General features: G+C 39.8%; 2 protein-coding genes across 3 annotated transcripts in view; both read left to right on the top strand.

Moving 5' to 3' along the window:
* Positions 1-10,019, top strand: part of ppp3cb (protein phosphatase 3, catalytic subunit, beta isozyme) — a 31,010-nt gene extending 20,991 nt beyond the window's left edge. Inside the window, exons 6-14 of one of the 2 annotated variants that reach the window (XM_035668717.1) lie at positions 28-167; positions 1,481-1,558; positions 3,499-3,593; positions 3,845-3,970; positions 4,919-4,996; positions 5,146-5,230; positions 5,477-5,574; positions 6,705-6,752; positions 9,375-10,019. In XM_035668717.1, coding sequence (XP_035524610.1) covers positions 28-167; positions 1,481-1,558; positions 3,499-3,593; positions 3,845-3,970; positions 4,919-4,996; positions 5,146-5,230; positions 5,477-5,574; positions 6,705-6,752; positions 9,375-9,553 — 927 coding nt within the window. In that variant the 3' untranslated portion in view covers positions 9,554-10,019. The remainder of the gene's footprint in view (positions 1-27; positions 168-1,480; positions 1,559-3,498; positions 3,594-3,844; positions 3,971-4,918; positions 4,997-5,145; positions 5,231-5,476; positions 5,575-6,704; positions 6,753-9,374) is intronic. The other variant, XM_035668718.1, reaches the window with a different exon arrangement.
* A 3,867-nt stretch (positions 10,020-13,886) lies between these two features.
* Positions 13,887-21,212, top strand: sting1 (stimulator of interferon response cGAMP interactor 1). Its single transcript, XM_035668791.1, has 7 exons — positions 13,887-13,969; positions 14,867-15,093; positions 15,430-15,622; positions 17,083-17,191; positions 17,673-17,911; positions 20,249-20,435; positions 20,902-21,212. Exons 2-7 carry the CDS (start codon positions 14,867-14,869, stop codon positions 21,156-21,158), a joined length of 1,212 nt encoding a protein of 403 aa, XP_035524684.1. The 5' UTR covers positions 13,887-13,969; the 3' UTR covers positions 21,159-21,212.
* Positions 21,213-27,046: the final 5,834 nt, after the last annotated feature.

The following is a 27,046-nucleotide window of genomic DNA, read 5'->3' as shown; positions in this document are numbered from 1 at the left end:
GTTTGTGTGTTCGTTCGTATGTCCTAGTTGGACCGGTTCAAGGAGCCCCCGGCGTTTGGGCCCATGTGCGACCTGCTGTGGGCCGACCCCCTGGAAGACTTTGGCAACGAGAAGACCCAGGAATACTTTGGTCACAACACAGTGAGAGGCTGCTCCTATTTCTACAGGTACCGGACAAAATTACTCCCTACAAGCTCCATGCTGACCTCAACAAAAAGAAATATTACATAAGACTCCTGATATTTATTTCTAAAAAGGAAATAAACTTGGATGTGAGTGAATATAGTCTGGTAGCCTTGACGCTGTAGATCCCCTTGCTTAAGAAGCTTATGAACTAATATCCAAACAAGCCAGAATGAATGCAATATTCAGAGATAAACAATACACACTAGGAACAATATTCTTGGAAATTAGCGGCTGAAAAAAAAATGCAGTCCGAAATAAGACCGATCCTCAGACGTGTTACTGTCTGGACTCATTTGATGCGTTTTAATGATTTAGGCGCCTTGTGATTACCTGGCGTCAGCGAGATGTGACTTTCATCTACAAATCAGGAATTTAATAAGTTTTAGGTGGACTCCAGGCTATTGGTTTGGGATGTCGGTGATGAGACGAGAGAAGGAGAGATGGTTTCCTGCACACCACATCCAAGATCCAATAACAATCACTGGGATTTGTACAAGAGGCAGAAAAATTCTTGGCCAGTTTCACACACACAATCACACACACAGATTTAGTGTACTAGCAAACACATAAACACGGCACATTCACAAACACATACACACAGTTCTGTTTCAGCATGAAACGATATCCCACAATCCCCAGGGAGACTGCACGGTTCTGTTGCTATGACGACTGGCTACTCCTGCCAGATATGGAGTGATATTAAGATACAGTGAGAGAAAAAGGGAGAGCAACATAGGAGGAGGGTAGTGGTGGTGGAGGTGGAGGTGGTGGTGGGGTAGAAGAAGATGAGAGATGGAAATAGAAGAATAAAAACGGGGGGAATGTAAAGACGAGGAGCCGACAGATGGAGCGCTCGTGCGGTCGTAGCTGCGTTCCTCACGTGTAGAAGTCGGTGTTAAAGCATGTTGTCTGTGGAGAACACAGGGGTTTTCTATGTTTAGCAGACACAGCATCAGTTGACCAACTAGTGTATACTCCCACAGCACTGAGGAGCAGCCATATAAGCCCCGATCAGGCCTGCCTCACTCTCACTGATGCCCCCTGCTGGTCTGAGTCAGACATGACATTAGAATACAAGAGGCCCACTCATCTAGACTTCCCACTAAATACTTACATCTGTTTTCTTTTAGTTTAACAACAGTCTTGATATAACAACATGTGATTTGTTTGCTATGTAATGTAATTTTACTTTTACATTTTGGATATTTCTTCCCATGTCTGTTTTTTCCCCCATTGCCTCACTTCAGATGCACTTACATGCTCTCACTCTCTGTGTGTCTTTGTCTGTCCCCAGTTACCCAGCAGTGTGCGAGTTCCTACAGACCAACAACCTGCTGTCAATCATCAGAGCGCATGAAGCACAGGATGCTGGGTAAGCTGACTGACTGTCGCGGCTCAGTCCTTCTCTCGGCTTAAAAGGGAGCCCCATTTAATTTAATGGCTTACCTTAACATTTCATGTTCCGAGCTGTTATTTTTCTTTGTCAGGGAATTGGCACATTACAGGAAAAGAAGTTCCACGATTTTCCTTCTGCAACCCTTAAACTGTGTTATTAGCATTGTTACAGTTTGTCTGATGGAGAGCACTAACAGTCTAAACACAATTCAACTAATGGTGGAAGGCAAAGAGCAATGTAAGGTTTGCACTACTAGTCTAAATATAATAGCGGGAGCGAAACACAATTTTCTGACCCACAAATCCATTCCTGGCATCTGTTATCTTAGTGTAAATCCTCTAAATATAATGCAGCAATTAAGGCAGCACTACTCTGAGTTGTGCTGTTTGGTGAACCCATTAACAGTATTTTGTCTGTCATGCAGCTGGGCAGTCTGGGTAATCATCTGTGGGTTTTTGGTGCACTTGCACAAAAGCTGGTAGAAAATAAATTATAATTTTAGTAGATTATACTTCTCCACCAGTAAATAGTGCTTGATGTATAGATGAAATAATGATTTTAGTGAAGTTTAACTGCAGGTGACCTTTTGGTACACAACTCTGCATTTACTGTGTTATTTATCGTATTATGTCCTGTCAATATAAACAGCTGAATATGTTGATTCATTATATACTCACTGCAGAAACAGTAGTGTATTGTGCATACTGGGTCACATAAAACATTTACATGAAATGTAAATATCTGTGCCATTGCGGTAGAGCAGTGTAACAGGCAGCCAATCAGGAGCCGTGTTTGATACAGAGCCATTAGCTTGCCTTGATTTGATTGGCTCATGGTCAGACACCAGGTACAACAGCCAGCTTTGGTCTGCATATAGGCACAGACCAAAACCAGAGGTGGGAAATAATGAAGTACAAATACTACCATTACTGGAGTATTTATATAACACTTTTACTACATTTTTACACAAATATCCGTATTTTCTACTCCGTATAGTTTCAGAACAGGCTTGTTACTTTAATTTCAATGCATTTGAGGGGAATCATTGAATAATACTATTTTTTTGCATCATTGCACGCCTTCCCAACATCACCAGTGCAAATCGCACGAGACAGACACAGCAAGCATCAACCCTATTTAAAGTTTCAGTCAAGTTTTGCACAGAAACAGAAGTTATAAATGTCCTTCAGAGAAAAAAGAGAGTATGTTTAACTTTTTATACCTTCCAGTAGTTGAATCTGTGCCTCTACTTTAGTGAAGAATGTTTGTACTTTTGATACCTCTAACCAAACCAAATCAATTTTTTTATATTTTGTTTGTACACGGGCACCTAGATCCTTTACAAAGCTACACCCGGCACTGGAACACTGGGAACACCATAGTATAAGATGATATGAAAATCAGTCTAACAGGAAAACAAATTCTGCTGGACACCTAGATTGTATTTGTTTATAATAAATAAGCGAAATGATTGATTACTGAAGAGTTAGGTAATTACTTTATCCTCGAGGGACCCGGCTAGTAGAGGCTGCTATTGTGCTCTTGTTTGTGGGTACAAATGAAATATGTGTGCTTGTGTTCATTAAAATGTCTAATCTCTGTATGTTCTTTGCATGGATGAAACTAATTGCACCCAGACTTGTTTTTATAGTCACAAGATCTGGGCCTTAAAATCTAAATGTTAAGTTTGTGCTGACAGCTCCACTCAAACTACCCTGCCCAGTGGCACTTTTACCTTACCCTCTCATTTTACCCACACAGATTCCTTATTCGTTTGTTTTTAAATGCGTGGCTGTCTCGCTCTCAACCAGTCTCTGTCTGGTTTAAAGACCTCTGAAGCAAATCCTCGGTTTGACATGTTTTTTATTTTTTATGTAGCTATAACGTGGGCGGCTTGTTTGTCTCTCTTTCCTCAGGTATCGTATGTACAGGAAGAGTCAGACTACAGGTTTCCCCTCCCTCATCACCATCTTCTCTGCTCCAAACTACCTGGATGTCTACAACAACAAAGGTCTGACACACACATGCACAAACACATACACACACACACACACACACACACACACACAGACATGAAAAGCTGAAGTGTGAGCCCTGCGGTGCAATTATTTTAGACTGAATAAATGTTAGTCTTCATCCAAGACTGAAAAGGAACAAACACTAACATCTGTGGAGGAACTATACAGATGTCCACACTATGCAGTGAACATTTTTTAACTAATATTTGTGTGTGTGTGTGTGTGTGTGTGTGTGTGTATCCAGCGGCGGTGCTGAAGTACGAGAACAATGTGATGAACATCCGTCAGTTCAACTGCTCTCCTCACCCCTACTGGCTGCCCAACTTCATGGACGTCTTCACCTGGTCGCTGCCTTTCGTGGGAGAAAAGGGTGAGCTATTTGGGGGTTTGGTGGATGACGTTCTGCTCCAACTCAGACGGATCACCGGGCTCTGAAGGGGCTCCAGAATGATGAATCCATGTTTTGGGGCTGATATGATTTTGTGAAAATTTGTTGATTGATCGGACTGGTGTAAGTGTGAAGCAACAAAAGAGACAAAAGACAAAAAGTAAGCTCTCAATATGTTGCGTTATAGTTTCATTTGGGGGTTTGAATCTAATATAATAGCTAATAAATAGATGATAGCTGCTATAAATAGCAGCTATCATGGATCAGTTCACATATATATATAAATTAAGACAAGTAAGTCATCTGTGTAATACCACTTAAAATTGTATTACTGATACATTGTCTCACAAAACAATATCACTAGCTCAGAAAGGCTGACACAACCACATTTGTGGAACTGCATGTATATCGAACAACAAATATATATGTGACTATATATTAATCCACTGCACAGTATTTTAAGGTCTACACAGCAACCATCTTCACTTCCTGTAAAAGCAGGAAGTTATTTCATTTCATTATTATCATTCAATTTTGTTGTCAGCGTTTGCATTTGGTAAAGCAGCTAAACTATGGTCACCAATCAGTAAACACATTTAAAGTAAAAACAGTATGAGGGATAATCTCTCTATAAATGTCTTAGTTTTAAAGGGAGATCCTTTTTATGTACTTTATATTGTTCTAGTACCACTTTATAATACTCTCTAAAAATAGCAATGATATCAGCTTAAAAAGGTGTATAACCCCTATTTACCGGATTAAGGACTTGTGGGTAACCAGAGTTTAGTCAGATTTTAGAGAGTTAGGGGATGACGCACGCGAACTGGGGACACTGCGGCTCACGGTTAACATTTAAACCCCTAGGACACAAGGTTCCCCCTATATCCCTGGTTAAGTGAGTGAGTGTGTGTCTGTCTGTTTGTCCTGCAGTTACTGAAATGCTGGTCAACGTCCTGAGTATCTGCTCTGATGACGAACTCATGAACGACGGAGAGGAGATCTACGATGGTACGAGTAACACTCAACGCTGACAGAAAAGCAGTGTGATTCAAACATGTGTCACATGCATGTGAATAAATAAATAACTGACATGTATTTTAGTATGTTGATACCACAAGAAATCACTTTTAATGAGTTTTTGTTTGACTCTTTTACAGCCAGTGCAGCAGCAGCCAGGAAAGAGGTGATCAAAAACAAGATTCGAGCCATTGGGAAGATGGCTAAAATGTTCTCTGTTCTACGGTGGGTTGTACTGTGTGTCTATAAATTTCCTTTAACTTACGCAGAAATTAGTCACCAGATTGTCTCTTTCAGCATTCAGTGGTTTAATCCACAAGCATGTTTCTGTTTGTTTGCAGGTGCACATTGAGGGGAAGTGTGTAATTCTCTGTAATTCTCTCTTTAACATCTGCTTTCTCTTTTTATCCACACACACCTGTCTCACACACACACACACACACACACACACTGTCTCTGTCTGTCTCTCAGGGAGGAGAGTGAGAACGTGTTGACCCTGAAGGGGCTGACCCCTACAGGCATGCTGCCCAGCGGAGTGTTGTCTGGGGGCAAACAGACCCTGCAGAGCGGTGAGTGTTTCACACACTCGCACAAACACACTCTCAAACTGGACCCTGGACACACCTTCAAAAACAAAAATAAATCACACACGAGTACACACAGACACAGTTTAAATATCTGCTTTGGACCATCCTCTGGTTCCTTCCTACCTCTTTCCTCTTCTTCTTCCTCTGTATTGCTATTGTTCTCCTCTCATCCTTCTGCCTCACTGACTCACTCTCTCCACCTCACCTCACCGGCGCTGAGGATACTAACAGCCTGCTGGTTGTGTGCGTGAGAGAGAGAGAGAGGGAATGACAGAAAGTAAGGGGCAGTAATGCAAAAAGACAGCGAAAGGAGAGGAAGTGTGTGTGTGAGGTGTGTGTGAGCTAACACCAGCTACTGCTAACACCAGGTGCCCTCTGAACCTCAGTGCTGCTCTGAGGGCCTCACACAACTAAAGCCTGAAACATGCCTCTGGGTCCGCAAGCATCATGGATACACACTCATATCGTATGTGTAATTTATGTTGTGTACCAACGTAAATTACACACATAACCTTAATGTGTACTACAGGGGACTATGTTGCATTTACCAAACCAAAATTGGAGTTTTTTTAATTTATATATTATTTTTGTGGGGGCATTTTTGCATTTAACTCACAGTATTTAGTCAAGAGGCAGACAGGAAATGTAGGCAGGGGAAGAAGGGGTTGCAACAAAAGCCCCCCGGCTGGACTCGAAGTGGGCGTAGTTGAGGTTTGCACGTTTTAGCCCAGTGGCCATCATGGCGCCCCCTACTTAGGAAGGTAATACAAATATTAATATCGATATACTTCAACTGTAAGTTACTCTTTGATCTGCTTTCTGTGTGCACTGTTTTGCAGTTTAATTATTAAAAAAAAAATGTCTCGTTTGATGTCGGACTGACGCAAGGACTGGCTAAACTTTTTCGTACAGGTGTTTGTTTGACAACATTTAGCTGAGATTTGCAAGGTGATCTACGGTTTACACGTGAACTGCACAGAAGCATGTTTCAGCCTTCACTCCTTTCTTCTTCTCCTCCTCCTTTCTTTGTACTTCATCTTCTCTCTCGGACTCTGTCATCTTCTCTCTCTTCCTGTCCTCCTTTCCTTATTTTCTCTCTGCCCATCCTTCAGCTACCATTGAGGCCATAGAAGCCATCGAGACAGTTAAGGACGCTGAAGGTAAAATTCCACTCATTTCACTGTGTGTGTGTGTGTGAGTGTGTGTATGTGTGTGCAGCATGGCTGCGCTCTCAGCCACCCATGCTCATGGTCATAGATTTTCCTTACCCACGATGCACTGAGCTCTTCTAACCACATCAGCGCTCACAACAAAGCCTAAAACCGCTGCACGCTGAAATCACCACATTAAAACATACACACACTTTTCTCTTTCCTTCTCTTGGGAAACAGGAAACAACACTACACCCTCCCTCATACACACACAAACTTTATTTATATGCCACAAATCAAACACAATTTGTCCTTACACACACACACACACACACACACACAGAAGAAGAAGAGCGGGGCTGTGGGTGGGAGTGGGTGTTGTGAAGGTTAGCAGGGTCATTCAGACCTAGTCTGCAGTGTGTTAGTCTTTTCTTTATATTTCAGTAGAGTAGGTGCTGTAGTTCTGTTGAAAATAAACATGCAATCAATCTGTTTCTCTACAAGCTACGGCAGAACAGGAGTCACCTGTGATAATGAAAATAAATCAATGAAAAGTGCTAAGGAAGTATTTGTATTTATTTTACAAACCAATCCCAAAAGTACAGCTTTTCACTGAGCTTTTGACCATATACCATGGCCTTCTTCAGCAAATGGTCACATGACCTAAGTACAAAACTTCAGTCACAGTCAAACAGGCGATGAGCCCTAGAATCTGTACCTGTATATGTGAAGACTGGTTGGTTTTGTTGAAATCTCTGTGAAAAGCTAAAGGAAGTTAACCTTGTGTTTAGAATACGTGTTCCCAAGGTTAACACATTTCCAAACTTAAAAGACTGTGCAAAGAAAAGGAGAAAAAATTGGCATAATACACTTTTGATGCACATTTTATATTTGGAGGAGCAATTTAAACATGTCTGAATGGCTGAAGCCAGAACAGGTCTGCCAGGTTCTCCTGTGCTATTGAACAGATTGTGGTCATGGTACTTGTGTATTATATTATGTGTAAACAGGCGTAGTTCTTACTGTGCACGCTTCAGTTGACTGTAGTCTTTTGTGTTTGTACCTTTAGTGCTGTCTTTAGCTCATATGAACTACAGTCCATAATTTGTTTAAGCAAATGAATTATGGGTATCTCTTGTGTTCTGTTTTTTCTTCTTCTTTGTTTTGTAATATGGTTTGTAGCTGGGTGTAAGATGTCCGCTGTGTAACACAGTGGCATATTTGTGAGTAGCTGCATGTGTCCAAAGGTAATATGTCGGTAGCCGTTGTTCAAAAGTGGCAGAGACCTCTCCAGACAGACCTCCTCATCACAGTTCAGCTGATCTCAAAGCTTCACGTTGTGAGGGTTTAACCTTAATTCAGTAAAATTCATTTAGCTGACAAATGTTATTACAAGTGGTAGCCCTAATTGTTATCTGTATCTGCTTTTATCTCTAGTCTAATTTAGAGGGGCACTCCAGCATTTTATTATAGCCTCTCCATAAATTCACGCAGATTAAAAACATGTTAAATGTTCGAGCATGTTACTTCATAAAACCACAACTCAATCAAATAAAACAAGCATGGTACCCTGTGTTCATTTGTGAGCTTCAGAGGTACATTATATTAACTTTGGATGGTGCCAGGCTACCTGTGTCCCCCCTGTTTCCAGTCTTTTTGCTAAGCTAAGCTAAAAACCTGCTGGCACTTCCTTCAAATTTACCGTGCAGACATGAGAGAGGTATCAGTCTTCTTGTCTAACCCAACATTTGTAGCGTGCAAGCGCAAGTCAAATAAACCTCACCTGCATGTGTAGAATGGGTGGAGTGCCCCTTTAAGAAATCATTTATAGTGTACCAGCATTCTAGTAAGAGGAATGTGACAAAGTTTATGATGCCAAATAATAACCTTAGACATTAACTTAAAAACAAGCAACCTGAGAGAAATGGAAAACCTGACACCTGACTTTTGTCCTTGGTAGGTTTCAACATTTTATGGGGAAGTGGTAACCGCCAATAGAAATTGTTTCAAACAAAAGGCTGACTGTCAAAAACTGCTCACAGATGCGAAACACATTTTTAGGACTTATGAACGACCGCTTCTGTGCAGCTGTGCTTTGTTCCATACTCTGTGTCTCATAATGGCTTATCTACCAGGTGTCTCAGACTACTGATCTAGGATCAATGGCCAGGTCGCACTGACTGTTACACTCACTGTGAGCCACGAGGTCAAACTAATCCTAGTTCAGCATTCAGACAACAGATGATCAATGGCTGATGTGTGTGGATATTGGTGTAAGAACCTTTTATATATGCACATATGACAGAACCATGTCTATCCAAACCCACAAACGACCTTCTGCTAAAGGGAGCACAATCAGGGTCAAATCTATTGAAACTTTTTGTGCTCAAATGAAAGCATTTAAAAGGTGAATTAAGTCAAACTGAATGCTTTGGTAATGTGTGTTCACATATCTTAAATGTAGCTTGGAATTTCAATCCATGTCAGTGCTCTGAATATGTCCATCTGAAGCTCCCAAGGTTTTGGATACACAAGATTCTGCAAAAATGTCTTGTTAAATATTAACCCTGTGTGCATATATGTATGTTTGTGTGTGTCTGCGTGCGTGTGGGTGCGTGCCTGTCCCCTCAGCCATCCGAGGCTTCTCCCCGCAGCATCGGATCAGCAGTTTCGAGGAGGCCAAAGGTCTGGACCGGATCAACGAGAGGATGCCTCCGCGACGTGACGCCGTCAACAGTGTGGGGCTGTCGATGGGCCGCATGAACATGGGAGAGCCCAATGGGACCGACAGCAACAGCAATATACAGTGATGGACATACACTCCCACATGCCCAGACACATACCTGCAGTTACAACTCTGATATGGTACCATATTTATAGAATCGTGTACATAGGCATATATATACACAAGAAAAATGCATCACATACACAGACACAGTATTTCATACACTGAATAGGCTACATCACACACACACACACATGCAAATCACACACACACACACATGATTACCTACCCCTCTCCCGTTGCCCTCTGCTGTATGTAAAGGCATGAGCGTACCTGGACTTAACCACCAAAGGCTGAGTCTCTTCACTGAACTGATCGGTCCTATTTAGAGAACTACAACTCCCATGTACCTGCACAACAACAGGAAAGAAACTATAAAAACACTCCCCATGCAAAACAGGAGGAGCTGCTGTTCACCGTGTATGTTGGGGATCACCAGTGGGTTGACAGTGTCAGCATGACGTGGCTGTGTCGATGGTGTGTGTTGTGTTGGCGGGGTCAAGTTTTTGCAGGGGTGGGGGGGTTGGCGATCAGGGGGTGGGGCATAAAAGTTAGGTATGCTTCTTTTTCCTGTTTGCATCCCAAAACAGGAAGTGGAACCAAACTTGGTTGGTTTTATAAGGTTGTGGATATGCCTGCCTGCGTGCGTGCACATGCTTCAACATGTAAATGTCCGTGCGGTTATATTTGAAAATGTGTTTTCGTTTGCAAACCTGAGCAGATCTCGCCAACAGCCCGGCAACAGTGAGAACATTTCCGATGTGTGGTGTGGTGGTTTATCTGTTGCCGAGAGATGTGTGGAGTTAATCTCAGCTGCAGTCTAATCTGAGCCCTCGCTGTCCTTTTCTTCTTGGGAGGAGATTCCCGTTTGCTTTTGTAGCACTACACTGCACCCGTCCTCTACTTTGAAGTGGAGGATTTCCCCCCCCCCCCCCCAAAACTCTGGTCCCAGGCCAGTTAGCTCTCGGGAAAGGCTTGAAACTGGGCCCGGATCAGATTTGAAGCAAGTGTTTCTCCCTACCTGTTGCGTGTAAATAGGTTACATAGAGAGGTTTTATTGCACACCTGATGCATACGGTCACAAGATGCAAGATGCAGTATAGCGGAAGTAGGATGCTTTATGTAAGCGAGGGAGCCGGGGGGGGGAGTTGAAATGTGAAGTCATACTCTATTCATTCTCTTTCTACATCCTCCTTTCCTTCCGTGTTGCTGTCTGCTACCAAACAGCAGTGATGGCCGAGAATCGCTGGCCTAAAAAGCAAGAAATGATATTTCACGGAGGAAACAGACTCTTCCAGTTAAGGCAGCAGCCAAGACAACAAGAAGAAGTCAGAAGAAAAGGTCTTTGTAAAGCATTTATATTAACGCATCAGTGCATGCAGAGTTAAGTTCTTTGATAATAATGTGAAGATTATATTTGTGCTCTGTGTTTCACTATGGTAGGATTTTTTTTCTTTTTGTTTTTCTGGCTAATATAAATGAACTGAGGAATAATGAATAATTTATTTTGTACATAATGTTAATTTTATTTATTTTTTGTATTCATTTTGTGTTATATTTTGTTGTTTTTTTCATGTTTTCTTTTCTTTTTTTTTCTTTTTTTTTTTCACAACCTGTGTTTCTGGTTTCTTTCGACGCTGTACAGAATGACAGTACGCTTCTATTCAAAGTGTCAAGTCCACGTTCTCTCCTCTCTTCTTTGTTGATGTACAGGAGTTGTTTTTAATGATAAATATGAATAACGATTAACAAATATTAAACTAGCATTGATGAATGACCATACTATATACAGAGGCACAGGCATTCAGGCAGCCAAAAGCATGATTGCATGGTTAAAATTTGCGCTGTTCAAAGCAAAAAGCAGCCAGACACATTTTAACAGAAGAGCCGGTGTGTTGCCGTCACAATTTAAAGGAAAAAAGTGTACTCTCTCTGATCATAATTATTGATGATTCCTCTTGTTATTTGATGATATTTATGATTCTATGATTATTATGATTCTATTTATTATGGACATTATTCTTAATATTTAAGCTCTCTCTCTCTGCTGGTTGCTCTTCATGTTGCGTTGCTCCTTGGTTGATCTTGTTGTGCTTCTTTGGGAGAGGTGAACCCCCCTGGGAGACCCTGTGCCATAGAAATTGTGCCACGGTTCTTACTTTCTTTCTCTCTTCTCTCTGTGCCTCAGTCTCTCTCTCTCTCTCTCTCTCTCTCTCTCCTCTCTTCTCTGTTTTGACTCCCCAGTCACTAACACTGTAAGCATGCCCCATGGGACGATCCACTTTTTTACTCTTGAATAAAATATGCATGAACCTTTGGTATGGATACCGAGCATTTATTCCCTCACTACTAAGCGTGGAAAGACACACCATAATACTAAAGAATCACCCCTGATGACACTGAGGCAAACTGAGACAGGTCCTGTCAAACTGACTGGACCTGTTATGCCAAATCACAGAGGAAGAATGTGCTTTGTTCAAACTGGAAGTAGGAGATATTAGACATAAGAAGACATAATGTATACAAATAGATTACCAGTCCAGTGTGTAACATTTAGGATTATCTATTTGCTGGATGTTTTCATTAGTGTATAATCAACTGAAAATAAAAATGTGTTTTTGTTGGCTATCAGGATAAAAGCAAAATTACTGTTTGTTACTTAGGATGAGACATTTTTATTAACAGACAGACTCTGTGGAGGCCACCATGTTGAACCACCACACAACAGGTGGGGTCCGGGCTCCCTGGTCCCCGCTTTTAAAATGAACTAATTTCTAGTCACACCTCTTATCACAGTGTGCATTTTTTTTTCCTGTTCCGGCTGTTTCAATCAATGTGGGACTTTGCACTATGCACGATGAGTCACCCTACATTGGTACACATGCACCTAGTCAATGATTAAGGGCTTTATAGAAATATGTCATTATATATGTGAACATTTCCCAATCTAACGTAACTGCAAATCTTTTTATGGGTTGGTTTAAACACCAGTATGTGTACAATAACATATTTTTGCAATACATTGTGTTCTTGAAAAGATATATTGACATATTTCTGATTTAGAATGGATCTAAATGTGATCACCAGGCTTTTTCACACTACCCCAACAATTACATTGATTCAGTTGAATGCAATAGGTAATGTGTCAGCCACTGATTAGCCTTTTGGATACATGATTAATCCATAAAGGAAGAAATGTTTACATCATGCTCTTCACCAAACGCACAGACAGAAATACTCTTTTACAATACTCAAGCTATCTTTCTTAAAATAGAGATTTTCTTGTGAACATTTGCGGTTTCAGTTTCTGAGAGGGTATCCACGTGATGCAGTGGACCAGGCATGTGCAAGTGTTTCTAAGTAAATCTTCTCTAGTGTAATTAACACAATAATTCTCTAGTGTAATTAGAGACATAACATGTGTTTATCATGAACAAAAAACCTCCTCCCACCAGGGACGTTTGCTACTTGGTCTAAAAAGGTGAAAAAGGTCAACACTTTAACCATCTTTGTGACCAAAAATTTAAATGATAAAATGCAAGCAGCACTAGTAATGTTGTCCACCTTCACCTTTATGTACCAAATGTGTCCTAATTGTGGTGGTGGAAATGTGGCTGAAACAAAACAAACAAAACATTTGAACTTTTCACTGTCTGTACAGTCCTGTAATGTAAGAGAGTCAAACATATTGCTACATCCAGAGGCTATGTCATCATAATAATAAAATTCTTTACCGGAAAGAAGAGTCACTTTCTTTTTTGTTAAGAAGACACTTTCATAAAACAAACATATAGAGTAACATTTGTGATAAGAAAAAAACAAAAAAACAAAAAAAAAAATCACAAAATTTTATTCAGTCTTCAGTTATGTTTTTACCTTAAATTATTGGGAAGAATCAAAAAATATTTAATTTTAATGTGTTAGATTAAAAAAAGCTTTAAACAAAAGGTGTGTAATACAGTATAATGTAAATTCTTCACCCCCAGTGTTCAGAAAGATAGAAGAAGATGTCACACAGTTAACTACCTATCACACACTAAGGCCTTAACAATCAGTAGATCTCAAACCAACTAGTGGCTATTCTTTCGAAGAATAATGTTTCATCCCTACTGTAGAGTTTCTATGATTATAACCACTGATCATCCAATAACACAGTTGGACTCAACTGACAGTCAGCAATCATTATAAAACATGTATAGCTTAATGGTGGGAACTCTTCCTCCCTGACCCCTCCCTCTCCCATTGCTCTCTCTGCTTCTTGGCCTCTCCTCGCCTCAGTTTTCCGGTAAATCTGGCAGGCAGGGAGTCTATTTAACCATAATCGAAACTGAAAGTGTTGGATGTGACTGAAGGGGTGGAGAGAGGAAGAGGAGACGAGAGGCAGAAAGGAGAGCAGAAGAGTGAGGAAATCGTTTTCATTTGGATCACAGCAAACAAAAAGGTGAGTCCTCACATACATTTCTTTCTCTAGTCTGGTTCACAATGTGCAGTGCACACTAGCACACTGGTTAATATTTGCCATACTTTCAGATTATTGTTCTTCAAATGTTTATTTTTGTTTTGCTTTGCAACTACTTCTCCATATTTTCACAGAAACCATGTATCAAAATGTTCAGCTATTTAAGGACACATGGAGTATGTCTTTTTCTTCTTACTGACTTTTATACTTTTTTTTTTTTTTTAAGTATTAAGCTTTTTTTTAAACAATTGTTCTCTGTGTAAGTATCCTATTCACACTTAGTCTGTCCTCTGCTAGATTAGTTCTCCCGTTCACACTGGAATGAGCATCACCTACAGAGATCAGCTTGTGTTGTCTTGGAAGCTTATGTCTCCATATTAAAGTGTCTTTATCTATATCAAATATAGTTAATACCAACAAGTGTAGAGTATGTACTTAATGTTTTACTTAATAATGGAATTGATGTAATCGTGTTGGGACGTGGGCACACACACATCTACTAAAAACGGCATGTGAACACCGAGCCAGGCATGCAACAAATCAAGTTTCAGCCCACAGAGAGCAGAGAAACCTGTTAAATTCAATACAAATTACAAGTACACTTGAAAGGCTCAGTACCTCCACCTAACAGATCTAACCCCACACTTTTGGCTTGTTTGTATTTATTGACTGTAGTGTTTGTTGCCAGATACATGCTCTCACAGTCTATGACAGCTGGTGATGGTGATGTCTGTCGAGGTTGTAAAAGCTAATTGGTGGTTGTTGGTTTTGTCTGTTGTTTGATGAAAATGAATGAAATTAGGTTTACAAAGAGAGACTGATACATATGTTTTCTTTATAAAAAGCTCTCTCTGACACCGGGTGCCTGTCTGCTTACAGATGCAATGCCACCAAGATCAGGAAGCTCTCATCCCCCGGCCTCGTGGGGCTTTGCCTAAGGTGTGTGCTGCGGCGCTGGTTGCCGTAACAATGGGGGGTGTCCTGTTTTTGTCTCCTGAAAGGTTATTTGGCTGGGTTGCCATGGTGATACTCACCCTAACCCTTGGCCCTCTTCTGCACGGGGTCTGTCTGCTAGCGGAGGAGATGCTGTACCATTCAAACACAAGGTGAGAGAAAAGTTGTGGTTGTGTGCAATCAGCTGTGAGAGCTTGAAAAAAAGATATCTGGTTTAGTTAGAGCTTACTAAGGCCACATTCCCATTAATCGAACTGCTTTCTGTTTAACATAATAACTTATTTATTGCCTTCCCTGTTTGGCAACACTAAACAAATATGTTTCTTATTAACAGTTTAATATTTGTAGTTCAGTTTGAATGACAAACTCTTTGCTGCCAAATCCTTTCAAAGTAAAGCTGTAGTAGAGGTTGTTCTCAGTAACTGTATGTTTACACTAATAACAGCTGGCATGACACAACCCTCTGTCCTTTTTTCTGTCTTCACCAGATATCGAGGCCGAGAGCTGCTGAGCCACGTGCTTCCAGCCTGTGGTTTGGGGGGAAAGACCCTTCTGGCTGCAGCGATGGCGGGCCTTCTGCTCTATCTGGCCGGACATCCTCTGCCGCACCAAGGCCAGTGCTGGAAACTCCTCTTCTTGACCTCGGTTCTTTACGCACTGTTAAAAAGCCTGGGAGTCCTGGTGAGGTCCACACAAATACCGCTGTCATTGTTTTCCACTGCGGTACAAACACAAAAAAAGTTTTTTACTGCCAACACATAAAAACACAAGTACAGCACTTTAAATAAGCCTGTAGACATCTCTGTATGTAACACTGCCATTATCCTTGGTAAGGACTAACAGAGTATGCTAAATAAAACGTATTTCAGTGACAGTGTTGATTCAGTATTCAGTTTAAAGATTCAATGTAAAAGATTTGTTTGTGAATGTACTGAAAACTCAACAGAGCCCTTCAAAGCAAGCAAACACTGGCTAACATCTCGAGCTGTGCGAGCAACAAAGAAGACACTTTGGCTAATAACATGCTAATAATCAACTAGTAACACATTAGGCCAACTGGCAAGATAGTAGCGACAATTTTCTGGCAATGTGAAGCAATGCTAACAAAATATATCAGGAGAAGATCGATTTATTAAATGAGCTCAAAGATCGCTGCAATGTCCAGATTCTTCCTGGCTGCTGGCTCATTTTGGTCAGTGTGGAAATTAGTGCCAATTAGTGAAAATAGTCATTCCTCCATTTATTTTCCATTATGTTGAACCAATGGTTGACATGGATAAGTGATAAGAGGAAATAACCTTTGATTTTCCTGTGATAACAGGTCTCGTTACATCAGGATAACAAAGATTATTTGTGTGAACTTGAGATAAGATTTCTTTTTTTGTTATTGCAAGCACAGCTATTATCAGCTTCCATGAGATAAAATTCAAGGCACGAGTTTACAAAAACGATCATTTGATATCAGATAATAAAACCAGCCACTTTAAGGACAAAATCTACTAAACTTATTACGTATTTTAAAACAATGCCTTTACAAGTAAAAGTTAGCTGCACCTCCTGTCCTGGAAAACTGGAAAAAACTGTGCAGAGGTAATCTCTCTCACTCTTTTCACAATCTTGATTGATTTAAATCGTTGCTTTTATAAGCAAGGTCAACATATAAGACATTCATATACTTTTACAGCTCAGAGTGCCATGGTAGAAGTGAAAAATAATAGCTCTATTTTAGTATAAGAGCGATACACTTGAGACAGAACAGTCCCTATGTAAGAACACTTCCTGAAGCATCAGTTGATTGTAATTGATGTGGCATTTCCGGAGTTAAAGGCTCAAAATATGTCTCCATCAGTAACAATGACCACAGCACTCACACTGTCCTCAAAGAAATACTGTATAGTTCTGAACAAAGCTCACAGTTCCCTCAGACTCCTTATAGAAACTTGCAGCATTATATATTCAAATCCAACTCAAACTTGGGTGTAGCTGTCTCCATTCCCTGCTTTTTTATCTAAAAATATATCCGTCCTACATTGGAAAGGGCAGCTTGGGTGCAGGGATGCCCTTTTCTTTTGCCAGGCAGCTCCTGAGAAGAGGTGAAGAGTTTTGACATCCTTTTGGCTGTTTCTGTGGTTGGTGTGCAGGGTCCATCAGAGGTGGAGGTGTCAGACATCTGCGAGGGGAGGAAGATGAACGTGGCCCACGGCCTCGCCTGGTCCTTCTACCTGGGCTACCTGCGACTGGCGCTTCCACGTCAGTAACGTCACACACACACACCATGTCTATTTGGTTTGTCCACCTTTTATTTCAGATTTTACCATGATCATTTAAAGCTTTACTTGTATAATATATTCAATTTAATTTAGTGATAGACAGTAATTATTTTGAGATAATCGGCATGATGTCTATGCTCACAAAGCCGATAAATAAAAGACACATCTGCCTTGTCAGTATGGCTGCTGTGGAATGATGTTAGTGCTCTTGTGAGTTGTAAACAACATTTTTTGTAGAATAAAATAGAATTGTAGATTTGTATCTATGAATACCTGCAACGACTGGTAAAAAACTCCCACATCGGTCTGTTGCATATACTGTTTTTAAGATAGCCTCTAAGCTGCTAAACCCTCATCAAATATAAATCTTTGGTCAGCTGTATTGTTTGTCCGTTGTGGTTTATAGGGCCATACTATTGCACTTTTCACTGAATAAACTGACTGTGCGGGTGTCCGTTTAGGTTTGGAGGAATCCATTGCAGCGTTTAGTGCCACCCATCAGGCCAGAAAATTGGGTCGTGGCTACAGGAAGCTCCTCATCCTCGTACCCCTCAACGCCAACATTTCTCACAAGCTGGAGGACGAGGACGACAGGATCAGTTTCTTTGACAACCTTCCCAACAATGAGATCGACAGGGCAGGAGTCCGGGGGCGGGTCTACAAGCACAGCGTCTACAGAGTACTGGACGAGCATGGGACGGTAGGCTGAGAATGTAAAATAACTGTGGTTCTATTAGTTTATATCTTTAATGGTGAATAAATGTTAAAGTTTTCATATACCCCTTAAAATCAACAAGGCCTCACGACCTCCCCATGAAGCTTTGGCGACCTCTAGTGGGGGTCGGGACCCCTGGGTTGGGGAACCATTGATTTAGATTATACCAGAATTTAGAAAGTAAGAACACATACACTGAAGTAGTTCCACAGGTGTTGAATCTTTTAAAGTTTAGATATAAACTAACAGAAAAAAAAAAGTTTATTTAAGTATGAATGAATTTTCAAAAAATGCATTATTCAAACAGAGAACTATATAAAAAAAATATAATATTCACAAGAAATAATAGCTCTATGCCCTCGATCTGTTTGGTACTTTTTAAAAAGGTGGCTGACAAATCTCCCAGCATGCATTGGGCAAAGGGCAAGGAAACACCATAGACAGTTCTCCAGTCTATCTAAGACATTATAGATCTTAAATTGCAAACTGATGACGTTGCCAATCACATTTGAAGCAGATAATCAGTAGCAGATTATTTTCAGAAATTTTCTCTCTGGTGCACATAAAAAATATTCAGTTAACATTAAATAAGGTAATCAGAGAACCTGCAGTTTGAATGCCACTGAGCTACTTGTGCTGTGATTCAACCCAGCGTCGGTCTTCTTATTGCCAGTGTGAGTTGAAAGACTTAGTGTGCTGACATTTTCTCCTTTCATCAGATTTGTAAAGACTGCACAGCTAAAGTGCGACAGAGAGAGAGAGAGAGAGAGAGAGAGTCAAAGTAAAGTGACAGACTCGAGGGGCTGTGTCTGTATATATTTTTTGAATATTTCAAGACAGCACTTCAGTGTGCTCTATATTCAATATGTTTGATGTAGCAAATCATTGTACTCAAAACCACCTCTGTAGTTTAGTCGAGGGAACGGAAGTTTAAACAGCTTGAAAGCAACCTGGGTTTCGTGTGAGACCAGAAATAACCACCTTTTATATCAAAGTGAATACCAGAAGGATGCTATGGCTGCATTTTACAGTTACAGTGAGTGTGAATGTGTGGCGAAGTGATGAAGAATGTTTTGTTTTTGACATTTACCTCAGCACTGTACTTAAATACAATTTTGAGGTACTTTATACTTACGCTCCAATACATTTCAGATGGAAATGCTTACTTACTATATTTATCCGACAGCTATGGTTGCAGATTAGGAGTTTACATACAAAACATGCAATGCTCTTATAATTTACTGTAGGTGCTGCAACTAATGATTGTTTTCATTTTAGATTAATCTGACAGCCATTCACTTAAAGCTGCAACAAGGAACTTTATGTTTTTTGTCGATTCTGGTGGCCCCTGTGGATAAAAAGCAGTAGTGTTTCCACCACTGTTTCATTGATTTTAAGAACAATTTGACCGAATCGCATTAAGAATAATTATACAGAAATAGCCAAACTTCTAGCTGAAGGTCTTGTTTCTTTATTGTCATATAGAGGCATCAGTGTTAAATTGAGACTGTTTCATAACCAGTTAAAAACTCCTTGCTGAATTTATTTAAATCACATCCGGTAGTTTATGGTGACTAATGATAGCAAACTTCAACAGATATTACTGCGTTCATAGATGTAAATGAGTCATTTTATTGACAACTTTCCTCTGCTTGTGTTAGCGTTGCAGTGAATTTACATTATGACTGCCTAGCAAAAGTTACATAATATTGCTTTAAGTAAACATTTAGCTAATATAACAACACTTGACTTGACTGAAAGACTTTGTGAAATATTTTATATTGTTGTATTGCTATTTTTTATTGAAGTTACAGATTACAGAGTAGAAAAATGGTATGAGCCAGATGTTCAAATGAGTTACTGGACTGAAAACTGACTGCTGTACGGTTGAGACTGATAGCTTTACTGGTAGATTTACTAATTAGAATTCAGTGATACTCGAAACATTACACCATAAAAGACTTTCTTTCTTATCTTACACATATTTTGAGACCTTAAAATAAATACTGAGACTTGTGATGCCCTTTCAACACAGATCATTTGCACTTTCAGATACAAAAATAAAATACTAGCAGTTTCCCTTCCATAGCACAGCATGAGTACCACCTCCTGGTTAAACCTGTGAATTTACCAGTGGAGAAGTCATATAGTAAAGCACAGTAACAGCCCCATCTACCTGTAAAACATGGTAAACAAACATTTCTGGTACCAAACATCCACAAGCTTTTAAAGGATTATTTGTCCATTTAATGTGTCCACCTCTGGGCGTCTGTTTTGTTAACATACGTGTGCATGTGCATGTGTGTGTGTGTGTTTGAACAGGCCCATGACTGTGTGGTGGAGTATGCCACACCTCTTCTGACACTTTACAGCATGTCCCAGGAGACTAGCGCTGGTTTTGGGGAACCTGAGCGCAGGCAGCAGGTTCTGCTCTTCTACAGGACCTTGCAGGACATACTGGAGCATTCGCTGGAGTGTCGCAACCGCTACAGACTCATTCTGCTCAATGGTAGGAAGACAGTCAATTGTGTGTCTGTGTGTGTGTGTGTGAGTAAACTTTATACAAACCTGGCAGTGATGAGTCAGACTGCTTTTAGAGGGATTTCAGCTTTTAGCTTATCCGCTTCCCCACGAGGATGGACAATCAGGATTTGTGTATTTATGGATTCTTTTGCAGTTTATGTGCTTATTACTTAGGCTGCACAGTGTGTAACTGAAATAAAGGTCAGAGTATCAGTGTGGAGAACTTATCTACGGCCTTATGTGATCTTTCTATCTTTGTATTGGCAGTAAGAACTCTTAACATAAATACTCTATTATGTGATTTTAACAAAGGTATTAGATTATTACTGTCTCCACAAGGATACATTTCTAAAAAAGCAGTGAGCAAACAACAATGTAAAAAATGAAACAAACGATAGATTGTTTTCTTCTTCTTCTTCTTCTTCTTCTTCTTCTTCTTCTTCTTCTTCTAGATGAGCATGAGGACGACCCTAACTTCCTGTCCAAGGCCCTCCTCAGACACCTGCAGCAGCAGGAGAAAGAGGAGTTCTTCCTCCCCCCTCAGCAGGAGGGACAACAGTTCGAAAGTCGTTCAAGTGCACCCATAAACGGTGAATGGCACAACCCTGACCCCATGAGCAGGGAGCCCACGCTCATGTACAGCCTGGAGAGACCTCAACCTCTAAGGGAACCTGTTGAGGACACGGACATTTATCCAGGGAGAATATAAACACACACACACTTGTCAACAATAACTGAAAAATAATAGCAATTAAAATATGTAGTCTCTTCTTTAAATAAATGCAAACATGTGCTTTGAAGATGAGTTGTGTTTTATTTGACCCCTTTATACATTTAATGGTTTGGTGAGAGACAGATGAGACTATAGAGGAGCTTGCTGACCAGTGACGGGAGGAGAGAACACAGTTACACATTATATAATTATCATGGTAAAAATTAACTGCAATTGTTAAAGCCATCAAAACAAAACTGAATATGACCTATTTTTAGACCTCGCTCTGGGTGTAGACTGATGCATGAATCAGGCCACAGCACTAACATTCAGACTGTATGTACAGAGTGGAAACACCCTGAACAGCTTGTGCTAAGGAAGTGTCGCTAAAGTATTGTTTGAAGAACAGGACATTCTGCCAACATCCAGTTAATATGTAGTTAAATTAGTCTGGAGTAAAGGTGTCCACTAACCCTGCTGATGCCAGTTGGTTCATTCAGTAGTCTCAGTCACTTGACAACTTTTCTAATGTAACCCCAATTATCTGACAGAGGGATAAGGTTTTGTCTCATAATCATAATAAGGGATCATGTTGACTTGTGTATTACATGAATGTTTGTATGCGCTCAGGAGACTATGAGTAATACAGTGTATTGTGAAGTAATGAAATGAATTAGCTGATGACATCTGCACTGCCATCTATGGAACAGTGCCTCGTAGCCGTAGAAAAACTTGTACATTTGTAGCATAGCATATCATTATTTTGATATACCTGTGATTATACATATGATCTGAGGAAGGACACAGCCTTCACACAGTGTGCATCTTTAATTCAAATACTTTTACTACCCTTTTTAAGGCTTATACACAACCCAACTTTAATATCTCACCCTATCTAACTGTGGACAGACTGTTCTTGTCTGATCACGTCCTCCACTGACATCCTCATTCACCTGAGGAAGAGTTGCTCTTTCTGTCTTTCCTTACATAGCTCACTAATGCATCACAGTCATCAAACATCCTCTGTCAAACACAATTTCCAACCCTATTTACTGATGTATGTCCCATAGATTTAAATGCTCCTACCATCTGTCTCCCAACAATGAGCCCTCTTTTAAACTCACTTTTTCCTCTTGCCATCTTGATCAAAATCAACTGGGCCTGCTCAGCATTATTATACAAGCTACAGAGCAGACTGGATGTTAATTGCTCAATTGTACTATGCAGTGCACCTGCTGAAGCATCTGCATTCATTATGTTTCTCATTTATTAAGGTATTTCCTTTCATTTGTCACCTGTCTGTTAGTAGACCAGGAGAACGGGAAAACTACAGCGAGATTAAAGGTAGGAGAGCTCACAGGAGTGTGCTTTATGGCTATATAAACAAAAGAAACAGTCATAAGACACCTGACACCAAGCCTGTTTATCTGCGCCTCACCTGCACAGACACACACCTCATGACCCGCAGCTGTAACTACTCGTTGAGGTTGCATCAGACATGTTTACAACAGTCCGTCTTCTCAACAGGGCAGAGGTGAGAGGAAGGACAGAAGGATCTGATCCATATTTATTTATACTGCATGATTTATAATGTACAAATGTATCATGTACAAATAAAGACCACATGGAAATCAAACAATGAAACATTGTTTTAATCTGCACTGCACACAAAGTACCCTTCACCTTTCCAGACCTCAGAAAATCCTTCCAAATCCTCCACTGGTAGAACTGCTGATAACTCACATCTACACAGGCTGTGACCTGTGATACGAGGTCACAAGTAGACTTTAAGTGGTCAAAATGTCAAAAAGCTGCTGCACTATATGGGAATTCAAGTTTAACAGTTTAACACCTCTGACAGTCAACAAAAGGTCATTCATTCAACTTCATTCATTTAAAGTAATTTGCAGTTCAATAGGTGCCTTAAGCAATCTCTCCAGGAAGTAACAGCAATGCAAATTCAACCAGTTCCTGTGAATTCTGCACAACCTTGTAATTTTGTCAAATCATCGCAAATTTGACCAGTTGTTGTAGTTTCCTGCTAGTCGAATGTTACTCACCAAACATATGTCAAGATGATTAGTCAATAAATCAATTAGTCCATAAACCATATAATCTTGACATTTTTGAGTAATTTGTCAGATGCTTAACTTGCAGTGAGTACTACAAAATAATGATTTTTTAAATACTTTATAAGCAATTGATCGACTAAGAGAAAACAAGTTTACAACAAATAGTGGACTTTTGCTGTAGCAAGAAACATGAGCTGGTATATTAATAACATGTGTTCTCCAGACAGTCATTTAATCAGGATACTGATATATTTTTAACACTTCGTTAGATTAGGATTTAAAAAAACAAAAACAACTACAACTCATTCTTAGCTGCAGATGTGAGTTGCTAAAGTAACAGCTGACTACCAGAAACAGGTCTGACCTGTTCTTCACCACCAAGAACGATACATCACAGGCAGCTGATATCAGCTGATGCACTGGTATAGATGGATGGATAACACTGACAGCATTGTGACTCTGGCTGTTTGCTTAAGTGGCTGTAGGACACTGAATATCAGTGGCCTGAGCTCATCTGAACTGGTAATAAATCAGTTTCAGTCTATGGGATTATTGAGTGACACACCAGCAGGGTTTATTACATACTTTTATAATTACAACTAGGTCCAAAGAATCAACTGGTATCAAATTATTGATTGTTTTTTGTTGTTGTTGTTGTTGTTGTTGACAAAACATACAATTTGTTAGAAATATCTACTAACAAGGGTCCTAGAGTTGGTTGAAGGGGATCCCCAGCAGAATGTATGGAAGATTTTTACTTTTTTTTTGAAAGTTGGACGAACAAGGGAAGAAATATGGTTGGCTGTTTTGATTGATTGTAGTTTATAGTGATCCTAGTTTGATCATAAATATGAAGACGTTATTACTCAAGAGGGAATACCTTAAGACAATGGTTGCCAACCTTTTTCCTTACAGACTCCTTTTCTGTCATTGAGTAAACTGACCACTGACTCACTGGAACAAGCTGTCTATGATTTTTAATTAATTGTATTTTATGGATATGGATATTAACAGTATAGAATACCTGATAAACTGTACAATGAACCCAAATAGTGAACACAATAACTGCAGGAAGTCTGTGTAAATGAGCAGTTTGAATGAATTTTGAGCAGATTATTTCCTGTAAATATTATGTCAGCTTTTTTGTAAACTTTTTATACAATTCTCTGTCAGTATTGTGTATTTTTCATTTTTTAACAATCACACATTCTATCTAAGCAAACAATTTAATTTAGTTTTCTTCACAGAATTAGACAGAATGCTGAGATAAAGGGCCTACAGTGTATATATTTTAAGTTTTCTTACACCCCTTAAAATCAAACCGGCCTTACAACCCCCTTTGAAGCTTTGGCCTCCCTCAGTGGGGGTCCCGGTCCCCCGGGTTAGCAACCACTGCTTTAAGACAAAATCCTGTTGGGGGTCCGTGGTTTATGTGCATCTATTGTGGGGGTCCTTGAAACCCCTGCTCTATCACTCAATGCCTAATCTATCTAATCTTCCTGTATAGTTGTTATCTTTTATTCTTTATACATACAACTCTAATTCTATTTCTTTCTTCTATTTTTCTATTTTATTTTGTTATGTAATGTGTATTTCTTTTGTCGTATCTCCTGTGTTCTATCCAGAGCTGCTGTAAGAAGGGAATTTTCCCAGTGTGGGATCATTAAAGGCTATCTTATCTTATCTTATCTTCTTCCATTAGAATCTATTCACAAACAGCTGCATGTCCGCAGTGCATTTAACATGTGACTTATTGTTCATTCAGTTAGCCATGACTTCATAAAATATCACGAAACATTGAATCAGTGACCACCATTAGTCAGAGTTTGTAATGATTGTTCAAGTTAAAGTGTAAAAAGTGCTATTTTTAATGCATTAAAGTAGGCTTACATTTGGAACTGATAACAATGATACATTTGTTACATATCATACACCATTATTGTGTTTCAGATACAAGGTCAAAGAGAAAGAAAGGCAATATTGTTTAGGTAATGCGCATAAACTGTCACTGTCACCGCACAGTAGTTCCCCCTGCAGTTCCTGTGAAAGACACTTCCTCCTTGGTGGCAAGACTTTCTGATGAAAGCATCTAATCTGAACCTGATTGGTTAGCAGCTGTGATGTCACAGCAGGGAGATTTCCCAAGAAGGTGAGTCAGGCGAAATAAATCAACCTGCAGAAGAACCACCTTCAGCGTCAGTGTCTGCTCTCACGTCTGCACCCTCAGAGGAGGACTTCAAGGCAAACCCTACTGGCTATGTGTGTCTGAACTGTGGTCCCAATGTGAACAACGGCTAGTTTTAAAGTTAAACTAGAAAGACAGGCAACTCAAGAGAATGTTAATATGAGTATTTTAAGTATAGTTTCGTCTATTCTACACCATTAATCTACAGCACAAATATGTATTAAACAAATATGTACTCAGATTAGTCACTAGGATAAAACCAGGGTTAGGACTACAAAACTACTTCAAGTTAACATAAAATATACATTTCAAAAACTGATTTGGAGTCAGAGAAAGGCAGCTAAATTTATATGTATATACGTACACACATAACTACTTTTTGATACTCACTAATACGATGAAGAACTACAATAGTTTCTTATTCATGTTTGCCAACCAATTGTGAATCTAATTTGTGTGAATATTTTACATGGTGGTGGGGGGAGTTGGATAAATCTTAAGCAATACATGGAGAGGGGGAAAATACAGTCCTGTGTTTGGTGGATACACTTCCGATGCTCCACCAGGTGTGTGTGTGTGTGTCTGAATGCTGTGTGTCAGACCATGTTACTCACCTGTGAGTAAAGCAGAGCTCATTCAACCAAGTCTAGACCTGATGTGAAAAAAACACATAAACTGCCTCACAGGACACTGAAAGCAGATGTCCTCAATGAACAAAATGTCAAGAATATATATAAAAATGTACTCTTCTATGTAATTTCTTTCAGTTTCTCAACATTCATGGCAGGTTAGGGGTTAAACTATGTAAGAGTGCCTACAGCTATGTATTTCTTCATTATGGATTTTTTCCTTCATGCCAGAAATACCTTTGTAAGAGACAACATGCTAATTTTAGATGTTACTATACCTGTACATTAACTGAATTAACCTGATAAATTAAAACAGAATGTTTATCGCTCAGCAGTGCTAATACATATTCAGCATTGGTAGAAGCGTGCGTGGTCGTCAGCGGCGTTTCGCTTTGTGTTTTGGACAACTGTGGGAGAACCTCTCCCTGCTTTTGCCAACAGGCTTTTGTCAAATAAAAGAAATCAGGTGGAGCACTTCTGTCTGTCCCACGTGAATGCCCCCCAGACTGGACAACACCCTCTCAGAGGAACAACCACATTAAACATCACCTAGAGGGGACTCTTAGTGCAATTAACTGTCTGTGTAGTAATTAAGTAATTATATGCTGACTTACTCAACATACTACTTTTTTAAAGACTCCTTTAACTTACTTTTCATTCTATTTGTGTGCCCATACTTCCCCCCTTTCTGGATCATATTACTTCTTGCACTGAAACATGCATTACTTGTACACTGGTTTTACTAATGGACTAGCCACAGCAGTAGCCTGTAGCACAAGAACATTTCCCCTCTGAAACGTCACTGTGGTTATCAACTTCTCTTCTGACACTTCATACGCCCAATGCATATAATTATATTTATCTAGACCACATAATGATCTTTATATGAATCATAGGCTAGTAGATTTCCACAGCAGCCTACATTATATGTCCATTCAATGTATTAGTAACGTAATGTTTTATATCAATTATCAAATCTGTTGTGCCTGTGCACTTTAT

Source organism: Morone saxatilis, unplaced genomic scaffold (genome assembly GCF_004916995.1).
Source record: "Morone saxatilis isolate NCDOM2014 unplaced genomic scaffold, NCSU_SB_2.0 Contig22, whole genome shotgun sequence".
Lineage (NCBI taxonomy): Eukaryota > Metazoa > Chordata > Actinopteri > Moronidae > Morone > Morone saxatilis.
This window is presented reverse-complemented; position numbering and strand designations above follow the sequence as displayed.

Excerpts from the sequence above, each read along its gene's own strand:
- sting1 (XM_035668791.1), top strand. The coding sequence starts at position 14,867 with ATGCAATGCCACCAAGATCAGGAAGCTCTCATCCCCCGGCCTCGTGGG. Across the intron at positions 17,912-20,248 it reads TACTGGACGAGCATGGGACG|GCCCATGACTGTGTGGTGGA; the intron begins GTAGGCTGAGAA and ends GTGTTTGAACAG. Across the intron at positions 20,436-20,901 it reads CAGACTCATTCTGCTCAATG|ATGAGCATGAGGACGACCCT; the intron begins GTAGGAAGACAG and ends TTCTTCTTCTAG.